The 12,212-nt window shown below is 47.6% G+C and overlaps 1 protein-coding gene across 3 annotated transcripts in view; it reads right to left on the reverse strand.

Annotated features, from left to right (window-relative positions):
- Nucleotides 1-532: 532 nt before the first annotated feature.
- DENND5A (DENN domain containing 5A) overlaps nucleotides 533-12,212 on the reverse strand; it is a 96,847-nt gene continuing 85,167 nt past the window's right edge. For 2 of the 3 annotated variants that reach the window (XM_059135640.1, XM_059135631.1), the window contains 10 exons: nucleotides 11,740-11,824; nucleotides 11,149-11,277; nucleotides 7,582-7,703; nucleotides 6,243-6,388; nucleotides 5,576-5,694; nucleotides 5,005-5,186; nucleotides 4,335-4,417; nucleotides 3,745-3,868; nucleotides 3,030-3,198; nucleotides 533-1,573 (listed from right to left, as the gene is read on the reverse strand). In XM_059135640.1, the coding sequence (XP_058991623.1) occupies nucleotides 1,390-1,573; nucleotides 3,030-3,198; nucleotides 3,745-3,868; nucleotides 4,335-4,417; nucleotides 5,005-5,186; nucleotides 5,576-5,694; nucleotides 6,243-6,388; nucleotides 7,582-7,703; nucleotides 11,149-11,277; nucleotides 11,740-11,824 (1,343 nt within the window). In that variant the 3' untranslated portion in view covers nucleotides 533-1,389. The remainder of the gene's footprint in view (nucleotides 1,574-3,029; nucleotides 3,199-3,744; nucleotides 3,869-4,334; nucleotides 4,418-5,004; nucleotides 5,187-5,575; nucleotides 5,695-6,242; nucleotides 6,389-7,581; nucleotides 7,704-11,148; nucleotides 11,278-11,739; nucleotides 11,825-12,212) is intronic. The other variant, XM_059135650.1, reaches the window with a different exon arrangement.

Here is a 12,212-nt window from a genome sequence, read left to right on the forward strand (position 1 = left end):
AGCCACAGTTCTGAAACTTCCTGAAAAAATGGTGTGGTTGAAGGAAGCTAGTTCTCAGGACCCTCATAAAGATCTACTACCTACCATCCTGGGAAAGACAAATCCTCTCAAGAAAAAGCTTCTTTTCCCCCCTGAGAGAAGATAGGGTCTCATGCGCCCTATGTTCCCACCCCTGGTTTTCCTTACCCTTCAAGAAATATCTCACCTTGTCTGTCAATTGACCACCTTTGCAACCTTGGCCAGGTCCCTTCCCTTCTGTGCCTCAGCCTCGTCTTCTGTGGAGTGGGAAAATAACCCTTAAATGCATCCTTCTCAATAGCCATTTGAGTTAAAAAAAGAAACTAGGGAAAGCTCCTGGTGCTACAGCAGGAAGGACCCAGGAGCCGCCAGGCCCTGAGAGGGCACCCTGGGCAGTTGAGGGAGGAGCCTAGGCAATGCGACGCCTCTCACACTGGTCTTTCACATGGACCTAACTGTATCCCCCACCACCCACTGCTCACAAACCCCCCATAAAAGTCAGGGATCCATGCAGTTTTGTTTCAGGTGTTTTATTAAGTGGGCCATATTGTAGCTGGTTTCTAGGTTGCAAAACAACATAAATTTAACAATAATAACATAGCCAGTTAGACTGTGACAAGCTTTTTCCTTCCTTAAAAAAAGAAAAAAGAAAAAAGAAAAGAAAAAGATTTAAAACACACAACGGAGGGTTAAATAAATAAGAGGAAGAAAAAAAGAAAACGAAAACCTGTTAAAACATGCTTATGTTTACTTTCGTGCAGCTGTGTGCCAAGAGGAAATGTGATCTTCTGCACGACGGTGCATCCCGGCATGTCTCCGTTCCAAATAATACTGACAAAAAAAGAAAAGATGTGGGACTGACTCATCAGTGCTCACAGAGGCACTACTAAAAATCCCTTTGATTGGAGCTTGGGGCTTCCTGCTCAGCACACCTGTGTGTGGCCCGTGAAAGCCAAGTATCCATAACAATGTTAATATAGAAAACATTAGTTTAAAAACAACGTGGAATGGCCTCATGACCAGGCGCGGGTGAGAAAGCAGAGCTGCTCTGCCCGCACGCCGCAGGCTCAGTCCGGGGAGGCCGCAGGCTCCCAGCTTGCGGCCACGGCGAGGGAGGGCACCAGCTTCAAAATAAGCGGCACCAACCTCGTCTCCCTCTCCCTATCACTCTTTCACATGAAAGTGTGTAAAAAGCAAATCAGCAAATAAACTCTAAAATAGATTATTTATTCCAAAAATCCTCTACTTTTCTTTTTACAGTGAGTGTACATCTCCTGTCTCCTGCATAACTTGCTTAAATCCCCTTGGGAAGAAGGGTCAGAGCTGCAGGGTGAGTCTCTCTCCGTCCTGCTGCTAGCTGGTGCTGGGAGGTCAGATGTCGATGCCCTTGACAAGGGACGTCTCCAGTGTGATGTTGAACTCCTGCAATGTCTGCAGCACGCGGATCAAGGAATTGACAAGTGTGTGGTCTTTGATCAGCGCCACATCCTCATACATGTGTGCGGTGATGGGGCAGTCGGCCAGCAGAGCAATCCAATGGTGTAGAAGGTGATCTCTGGTGGGGAAGGGTCAGTCCGGGCAGATCAGAAGGGAAGGGGAAGGGAAATAGTTAGTACAAGATCAAGGGGGAAACTTGCTCCATCACTCCTTGAACAAAGTCTGGGGCTGGAAAAGTAGATAGCTACCTCAGCCCCTTCTCCCTCCCCCAACTGTGCCTGGCAAAGAGGCCTTACATGGTTTTAAAAGGCTCCTGCTAGGGACTAAGCCCCAGGGACACCAACCCAACTTGACCCAAGATGACCCCATTACCTGCCACCAGGTCCACACCTCCTCCCCTGCCTCCCCCTACTTCCCCCAGTTCCCTAAACCCCAGCCAGACACGAGGTCCAGTCAGCACCACCTCTTCCCTCTCAACAGCCAATCTGTCCCAGAGCATCAGTCCTCCCCAGAACTATCATAACCAGAACTAATCCTAAGCGCTCACATCCACATAGCACTTGGCATGTGCCAGACACTGTTTTAAGAGCTTTTAACCTTCATAACAACCCTATGATATGAGGTAGGTGCTATCAGTGTTATTATTACCCCTACTTTATAGATGAAGAAATTGAGGTAGAGAGAGATTAAGTAGCTTGTCCAAGTTCATATGGCTAGTGAGTGGCTGATCTGAAAATATGAACCTAGTGAATCTGGTTCCAGAGTCTGTTTTTAACTACTATGCCTTCCTTGGCCCAAATGAACCTCTGCCTTACATTTATTTGGCCTTCACGTCCTCACCTGACCCACAGGAAGAGCCCCAATAATCTTCCCACTCTGATGTATACCATGCATGGTATCAAACTCATATTATTTCAGTGCCCTGATTAAACAACTCTATCCTAATATGGAAGGATTCTCTGCCCCAGCTCCCCAAGGCCCCTATCCTCCTTTCAACTGTTTCCTATGACTGCCCTTCCCACGTTAACCTGTTATTTCCTAACTCCACGTTTTTTGCTTCCTTTAGGACCTCTCTGCATATTCTGTCTGCTTCAAACTCCCTCCCCACCTCTAAGCCTCAGATACCACCTCCTCTTTTCTCTGATCTTTCTCCTCTACAGTTTCAGTGTAACTATGAATGTATGCTTCCTTTTGGGACTCTCACAACCTTCTGCCTTGAACCGTCTTTAATTTGGACATGTAAACTTTTAAATGGTAGGGACCATGTTTTATTCAGCTCATTCCCCCTGCCTTCCATAATGCTTGACACAGCCAAATGTTTGCTGAAGGAATGACTAGATAGACTCTGCTTCAAATCTCACCAGCGGGATGGTGTTAGTCCTCCCTAACAAAATGTGCCCCCACCAGTTACACATACTCTCATCCCCACACATATGCTTCATACAGGGAAATTCAGGGCCTCTAAGGCCTCCCCTGCCCAGCAGCCTCGAGTCATTAGCCGCTCCCCACTCCACCCCGCATGCTCCAAGCCCCCGGCACCACCTCCGGGGCTTGGGGCCACGCGGCTGCAGTACCTGGCTCCCAAGCACACCAGCATCTGAAACTTGCCGTCCTTGCCTATGTTCCGGGGAGTGTTATTGATTGCGGTAACAAAGCGGCAGAAGTTCCGGGCCCTCGTGTGCCAGTTTTCCTCAGGGACAAGTTCGTTCTGCTCCAAAGTCTCATAATAGGTTTGTGCTTTTTCTGTGAAGAGCAGAAAAGCTTCCCAGTGACAAAGACTCTCAAAACCAACCTATGCCTGACTGTCCTGTGGGCAAGTCCCATGTCCCATGGGTCTTTCCATGTTGCTGCAGGTAACTTATTGTAACATGAATGTTCTGACATTGCTGGTCACATGTCAAAATATAAGGTCCCTATTCTTATGTTTTAAATTTCCTTAAGTGGCCCTTGATATAAAGATGGTCTTTTCCCTAGTCTGAAGTTTAAAAAAAGAAGCAAGAAAAACATTCTTGAGGGAAAAGGTTCTTGCATGAAAATTCTCCAAGTGGGTACATCACAAGGGTTGGGCTCCAAATACTATCAACTGGCCTTTTGAGTCTACAAGGAAAAAGTGTGAGGACTGTTTCTAAGCCTTCAAGAAAAGCCAGAGCAAACAAAACTAGATCTAATTTGAGAGTCACCTGGTTTGGCTTCTGCACCTCAGACCCCAATGGTCAGCACCCACAGTGTGTGGGTGAGTCCCCATGTCTTTACATACTTTTCCCATCCTCACACCCTGGCTCAACTCACCCAGGAAATCCCAAATGAAGACATTTTTGAAGAGCCGGGGAGATTTAAATCCATGCTGGAAAGCCTGTTCCAGGGCCGAGACAAGGCCACATTCTCCACAGAGCAACAGCGTCAGACTGCCTCGCTATGTAAAGAAATAAGAGAATGCCAGACTTGCCTCAGCCAAGCTGTCTCCCCACCACTGCTTCCCCGAAACCAGAGTCCACAGCTGGGAGGGCAGCAAAAGCCTGGCTGGGACCTTGTCTGTCTCCCCAGCACCTGGCACAGTGAGAAGCACAGAGCAGCTGCCAGTGCGTAGCTGCTGAACAGATGGATGGATCTGGGTCCCCACGACAGGGGCAAAGCCAGAGTGACCATTGTTCAGGGAGATCCAGGAAAATCCAGAAGAAGACAGGAAAATACACTGCTCATTAGGGGCCCAAGGGACTCTACTGGGTCACTAGTGTGTAAGGAAACAGGGTAACCCAAAGTTGGCAGAGACCCCGAGGCACACACTCTAGACTCCGGGTTGTCCGCACTACATGGGCCTGGAAAAAGATTATTCTCTCTCTTCAATATAAAGCCCTGGGTTGGAGGGCAGGAAGGCTCACCTCTTTCTCAGGCTTATGGAAGTGCTTCACGATACCATTGACTGCCTCCCCGATGGACTCCTGGATCTGCCCGGTGTTCAGCTCTGATAAAAATCAAGCAGACATCCCTAACCAATCTCAGAGGCTTAACAATGCCTCGTTGACTGAGCACAAGACTAAGGACATAGGAAGGGCACATGAGAGAGGCAGGATAGCCTGGACTGGACCCTAGTAAGAGTGGCTCTTGCCCATTCAACTTTGTTGAGGTAGCCCTTTCTAAAATCTTGGGGGAAAACAAAAGCTTTTCAGAGTTACCTCAGAGCTCCATTTCTAAAAGAGGCAGGGAAAGTTTATTTTCCATTTTACCCTGGAACTTCTGGCAACCAAAAGAGGGCAAGACTTGGCTGTGAGGCCCAAGAACAAGGAAGGAGAAGGCCAGAAGGTAGACCTCTCACTCTCTAGAATGATATATAAATAGTACAGAGGACCTAGGCCAGGCTGCAGAAGCCTCTGAGTGTGACACGCCCCCCCCCCCCCCCCGACACACACACACACAGATTCATGAGAGGAGGGTGACAGATACCAAGGCAGCTGTAGAGGCTGAGGTATGGACTCACACATCAGGGTCCCAGACATCTGCCCACATTCCCCACCTGGGGGGCATGAGGGCCCAATCGCTCCTCCCACTTACTGGGCTTGTTGTTGGGTGAGATGGTAACGAGCCTCCGGATGACGCTGGGGGACTGCTGCAGGGGCGGGGTCCGGCACGGCCTCTCGTCCACCTCAGGCTGGGATGTGAGCAACTCCCCAACCAGGACCCGCTCCAAGCTCCCATCATCTATGCCCTTCCCCAACCACCGACCACATGGGAACCTAAAGGTCAAGCAATGGCCTGTCAGAGCTGCCAGCTCCTCCCCATGCTGCTCAGCAAAAGCCATCTTTTGAGCCAATCCCTGGAGACAGGCTCTGAAACCAGGCTGGGGTTCCTCAAAGCCCTGCTCATCCGCCCCACTGTGCATCATTGGGAAAGACACCTGAATGATGGGTAGCCTAGAACCTGTGTACACCAACATCAGATGTCTTAGCCTGGAAAACCCTCCTTCTGTTTCTTTTCAGGTGCATGAGGCAGAGCCAAACAGGAAGTACCTCAGTCTACCACGACCTAAAGGATCTCCTTGGGAACTCCACATACCCATGCATCAAACCCAGCCCCTGGTATACCTTACCCCACTATCTCAGGGCACAGGTGAGGGAACACTTACTTATAGGTATGTCCTGTGATCTCATTCCTAACCATCACATACTCCACCAGCCATTTAGCATATAACCCAGAGTTATCATGGCCTATCTGTACCGTCGTGAGCTTTCCCAAGTTCTGGCACTGTGAAAAAACAGCCAAAAAAAGAAGGCAGGTAGGTCAGGAAGTTAAGAGAACAGAGAGGCACTACTCAGAGATACAGATTTGACTGGCTGCCTGCAACCTGGTCCCTTAGTATCTACAGGGACGAGCACATGACTCCCCTACCACCAAGGCTGGGGTCCAGCACTCTCGCTGATGGAGAATGATCAAGAAAGAAGATGCTACTACCCAAAGGAAGAAAAGGGCCTGCACGCAGAAGGGTCTGGAAGTGGGACAGTAGTTGAGATTCAGAAGTCTCTGTGACTTTTGAACATGACAAAGGCAAGGAGTTCTGCAAATCCAGACAGAGAAGTGTCTTTGAGTCAGAGACCACTTAGACAGGGCAGGCTCCCCCATTCTTGGGTCAACCCTTGGCTTTGTCCTCTGATCATCCCAGGACAGGTCAACTGTGCTAATACATTAACATTATAAAAGCAAGACCACCATAAAACCCTGCAGAAAGCCTCCATAAGCATTGTTGGACTCAGATCCCCAAGAGCCTGGGGTTGTGATCCCTGGATAACACATACCTCGAAGGTCATCTCTAACACATTCCTGGGAATCTGCAGGATCTGTGTCTCACCCAGTTCTCCCGAAATGCAGATCCATGGGTTGGCGGTGAACATGGAGCCCCCCAGCTTCTTGCTTGGTACAATCAGGATATGGTACGGGATCACTGTTTGGGGGAAGCCACAAAGGCATTGAGGGGGATCAGGAATCCCTCCATACCTGAAAGGGCCCTGACCTGCCTGCCCAGGTGTGCTGGCATGGTTGGAGCCCCTGTTGTACCAGCCTGAGCAGAGCCAGGAGCAGCAGTTCCCAGGACCTAGTCTCTGGCAGGCTTAGAGTATCAGCCAATCCTACCCTCAGCCTCACTCCTCTCAGGGTTACCACCCATAGTCAAAGATCCAAGCCCATCTGCAGGCTCAGAGGCTAAGTGAATTTGTTCATCAAATAATATCACCAACTCTGTGTTGTACTGAATTGCTTTTCGGAGCACTTTTCAATCTATCATCTCATGAACTCTAACAACAATCTCCAGAGAGGTCCTATAATGTTCTTTCTGAGGTACTGACAGGGAAATAGTGAGTCTCCTAAGTTCCAGTCCAGTACTGCTTCTCCTGCAGCCTACAACACTCCTCTCTGAGAGGGAGGATGGGTGTCATACAGAAGCAAGAGTCCATGTTGCTGAGACTGCTGAGTCATGGGCCAAACAACTAGCCATGGGGCAAAGTCAGAGACTAACCCCTAAGGAAAAGAGCATCCTGGTACCAAAGGAAGATGAGGCTCCAAAAGCCTTCCTTGGACCATACTGAACCCTCCTTCCTCACTCTGCAAATAGGGAGATAGGGCCACAGAAGGGGTCAACTCTGCTCACAGAAACCTAATGAGGTAGGGCAGACCAGAGCCTGAACCCAAATCTCCCACTGCAACCTGGAGTAATTTTTCCCTGTGTGCTGGTCTAAAACCTTCTAGGATGCTGTATCACTCCTCTGAGTAGGAATCTGCTTTCCCTTTCGCAAAACAAAAGGGAGATTTCTTTACAGGTGTGCAAAGAGGGCAGTGAACTTCACCATGCCATCCAACTCCACTCCACCTTCATCACCTTAGGCCCCCCAAGCAGTGCCTAGGACAACAGTGACAACATGATGGCCAAAAAGACTAAGCTCCCCAGTTCAGAACAAGAACAAGAAGCTTCAGAGAAAAAACAACCTCCACAGAGCACAAATGTACCTCTCTCCTACAGAAACAAAAAGCAAATTGAAAGTACAAGTGACAATCTTCTTTCTTTAAAAAAAGGGACAGTGCGCTAGCAGGCTCATGAAGATTGGAATTGTGAAGGCTAGTGGGGAGCACAGGGCTACTCACGGATAGTTGTGAAGACATTGGTGAAGCAAAAGTAATCGACGGCATTGAAAGAGAGGAGGTGATAGAGGAACTGCTCCTTCTCGTCGTCACAGCGCAGGAAGGCATAGCGCTTGTACAACTTTCTGTCAGAGAGGAGGCAATACATCAGTCTCCCAGCCAAAAGGAGGGGAAAGGCTAGAATTACTCAGTTCTGGAAGGAGATGGCTAAGGGAAGAACAAGATGTCAAGCTTCAGGGACGCCTGGGTGGCTCAGTTGGTTGGGCAGCTGCCTTCGGCTCAGGTCATGATCCCAGCGTCCTGGGATCGAGTCCCACATCGGGCTCCTTGCTCGGCAGGGAGCCTGCTTCTCCCTCTGCTTCTGCCTGCCATTCTGCCTGCCTGTGCTCGCTCTCTCCCCCTCTCTCTCTCTGATAAATAAATAAAATCTTTAAAAAAAAAAAAAAAAAAAAAAAAAGATGTCAAGCTTCAAGTTTTTTAGAGCCACCTAAAAAAGGAACAAAGCCAGCTACTCCATCTAAATGAGGGCTATAGGGAAAGTGGCTGAAACCATAGCAGAAACATCAAAACCAAACTCTACCTGTGTCCAAGGATTGACGTTACTACAATGCAGTGTCAGAAGTCACAGGGTCTCCTTTCCTCAACTGGGGGCTGGAATTGTCACCCTTCAGGGATGGCACAGGCCCTTTCAGGCTTCTAGCTAGGGGAATCACCCCAGTGGGCATTGTAGGAGTAACAATGGCAGGAGGTCTGTGATCACCAGTCGTGATCGGGGCAGCCTCAGACCCTCCAGCAGACCTCAGACCCATGAGTCCAAACACTGCTTACCCTATAAGCAATGGGTTTCTGCAATTTACCCTAGAAGTAAAGGGAAAGCCACAGCTGGCTTCAGAAAATTTAAATTTAGTGCATCTGATGAGTGAAAAGGGCCCAAGAATGAAACTAAGACAACAGCACTAGACAAGAAGAGAGGTGGAGACAGAGGCAAAGGACCTGAAATGTGCACGTGGAAGGTAAAGCAAAGCAAGGAGTCAAACTGGACCCCAATTTCAAACGAGGTAGGGAGGAATAGAAACATTCAGGGCGAAGAGTTGTGATATAAACAAAACATTTGAGAGAAAGGTAGTTATGGTGAATAATTCTGTGAAGCTTGTTTTTGTTCTCGCTGAGCTAAAGGTAAGAAATCTGGATGGAAATAAATGCAGGACTGGGGCTCAGAAGAAAAGTCAAAGCTACGGGGTCAAATGTGGAAGTCACACAACTGCAAACAGAAGGCATGAGAATGCGTGAGATCACTAAGTGAGAGAGAAAGCGTGAAAAGAACATGTGTGCATGCAGAGAACTGAGGACTGTGGAAGCCAGCATCCTGGAAAGGGTAGGAAGAGAAAGAGACCAGGATAATATAAGGCCACAGCAGCCACGCAAAGTGAGTTTCAGGGTAGAGGGGCTACTACACAGTATTAGTCACTGCATGAGGTCAAGGAGAAACAGTGTAAGCTCAGTATACAAGAGCTAACTTTCTCCCCTAGACCCTGCAGCCCCCTTACCCTGCCTTGACCTAACTCCCTTCTCCAAGCTGCAAACAGTTTTGGAGGCTACCTGGAAATCCCAGAGACTCAGGAGCATTCCATCAAGATATACTCTCCAAGGCTGTCCTCCTCCTCCTGTCTGTGCAGCTATGCACACATTTTATGTGCCCAGGTGAATACCTACTAGGTGCTGGGCAACATGCTCATTCATGCCCTCAATGAAAGGAAATTGTAATAAGCGGCAAGCAACTAGACAATGATAACATAGCCCATCAGTAGTGAGGCAGGTTTGTATAAATACTGTGACAAATGCTATGGGTGCCCAGGGGAAGGACAAACCAAGTCTCTGACATGTCTAGACAAACTCTAGCAATCTAGCACCTAGCAACCTGAGAAGCGTGAGTAGTGTGATGTGGCTGGAGCGTTAGGCAGACTGAAGAGAAAGGTAAGAGAGAGCAGAAGGAAGGAATAAATAAGTTTTGATGAAGGGCCCCTTTTTTTCCTCCCTTCTACCCCACCCAAAATGCAATCTATGGCAGCAAAACTCATTTTCCACTCACTGGAGTAGTACTGGAGCCAAAATATAAGGAGGAAAGTTTCTGAGTAAATTCTCAGCTTACCTCCTTTTAAAGGGGCTACAGTTTAAAGAAAGCAAAACTAGCCTCCTGCCGTTTGCTGCTGCCTGGGCCTTTTGTCTCATACATACCCAGATCTATCCACTGTACTGGACTTCACAAAGTTCTTTGTGCTTGATTTGCTTTCAGATGCCTCCCTGTCCTCCTGCTGGTGACACCCACACTGGCCAGCAAGAAACACTCTTGCCCTAACCTGCTACAATAGCAAGTTTTTCTCTTAACCATACACAACTGTCCCTTAGAATCTGGTGTACAAACACTTCCCTTCCAGACTCCAGGCTTATATGTTCACTTGTTCTCCCAAACTCCAAATTTTATTCCTAAGCCCTCCTGTCCCTCTAGGAAATCAAATTTAAGTGCTTTAAGAATTGTTGTTTCACAACCTCTCAAAGTGAGCTCTCTGACCTATGAAGGGTTTAAGCCTACTTCTTGTTGTGGTTTACATACACAGTAAACAATCTAAATCATTACATTTTCACTTTGAATAAAAACAAATTCTGCAGGTTTACTCAACTGTCTACACAAAATTTCCCCAAGGCCCACTCCTCTGCTTTATCATCCTTGGGGAAGTCAAATAATAAAGGACACCATGAAAAGATGCCTAAGGAAATGCTAAACAAAAATGCCCAACAGGCTTGCCAGTGAAGAAAGAGCCAAACATAGACAGGGAAAGTGGAAAGTTTGTGGTCCAAGAGGCAGAGAAGGGGGATAGTCTTCCTTCCCACTCCTCTGGTAGGTAGGGTACAAAACAAATAAAAAGAAAATCAAATGCAGAGAAGTGAACTGTAGGTTGAATGGCCCCTGGGAGTGTGAGAACCTTGGAATCTTTCCTCTTCCTCTTTCTAGGTGGAAAGCGTGGAGGGAGGGAGCCTACAAGGGCCACTTGAAAGCCCTTAAGCTCTATGGAGACTCCGGCAGGGTCCAGACAGTAAGAAAAAGGCCTGAGTTATTTTGGGCCCACCCTGGCCTCAGAAAAGAACGAGAGATAAGGGTTACGTTAGAAGTTTCCTTTTGTTTTCCTAATCCTTTCTTCCCCAGGACAGGAAAGAGACCAAGAAAATGCCCTGTGCCTAAGAGGTATGCAAGTCACCCACAAGCAGTTGGGAGAGGGGAGCCCCAAAACTCTGAGGTACCCAATAAGGACCTCAATCTTCTCACTACCTCTTTAAGAAAGATATTTGAGGACAGGCAGATTGAGAAGATAGGAAGAACAAACATAGCAGAATTTTTCTTCTATAGTTAAAGAGGGAGAAGAGGAAATATTACAAGATCTTCATATGCAATTTGAGTTTAGCTGAACACAGCAGAAATGAAATAGTGAATATTCTCCCTCCTAACACAAGGGTTTCCAAACCCTCCCCACCATTCCTGGGAGCCTGGTTCTACTCCAGGTGGAATGGCCTTACTTGGTGAGTTCATGATCTGAGAGAAGCTGCTTCAGGTGTCTGGAAAGTAACTTCTTTTCCATGGATAGTCGCACCCATGCTCTGGCCTTTCCCACATCAGTCTTGATTTCCCCGATGTTCTGGATGTGCCTGAAGGGAGAATGGGAAAAAGGAGGTGGGGAGTGGGGTAGAAGAGGAACTCACTACCAATACCTCCCCCTGTAAAGCCAAGCAGGCCTCTTGAAACAATCCGATCCCATCCTGGTCAGAGTCCATCTCTCTTATTCTCTAAATCCTGGGCTTCCCTGTGGCTTTGCAGAAAGCCATCACAATTTGCAGGGGGCAGAGGGATGACAATATAGCTCTCAAAAAATCAAGCTAACCCTGGAGCCCTGTGATACTCTGGTATAATTCTCCAAAAATGTCAAGAAACTAACTGCTCGTCCAGCTCTATAACTACATCATGAAGCACAAGACCAATGGCGAGTCTTCCTGGTTAATGCAGCTGCCATAGAAGCCCAAGTCCCCTAGACTCTGCTGTTGAAAGTAGACACTTTAGGAACAACTGAAAACGGGCTCTTAGTGGCTTAGTATATATGAATCCAGACTGACCTCATATCCTGAATGAGGGAGATTCTCAGGGGAGACATGACTGAGCTGGCATCAGACTTCCTCCGCTCTGAATCAAAAAGTATTCCTAGAACAAAAAAGATGGTCATGTCCAAAGAGAGACCTGAATATCCAAAGAGCTGACTACCCAAATTTGAACAAGGAAGAGCTGGTTACTTTGGTAACATGTAGCAATTCATGAATATTTATGAAGTACTTAGTAGCTATCAGATGTTATGCTTTTATACATATCATCTCATTTAATCCTCTAACAACTACATAGCCAAGGAAGGTATCACAGAGTAGGGAACTGAAACTCGGAGAAGTTAAATGCTTTGCCCTAGTTACCAAGTGGCAAAGTCAGGACTGGAGGGAACACAAATCTTCTGGCTTCTAATCCAGCATGTTCTTATGTATCCATGGAAGCAGTATTTCCATTTGGAGCTATTCATGTCCTATTCTTGCCTCAAACTGGG

Source organism: Mustela lutreola, chromosome 1 (genome assembly GCF_030435805.1).
Source record: "Mustela lutreola isolate mMusLut2 chromosome 1, mMusLut2.pri, whole genome shotgun sequence".
Taxonomy (NCBI): domain Eukaryota; kingdom Metazoa; phylum Chordata; class Mammalia; order Carnivora; family Mustelidae; genus Mustela; species Mustela lutreola.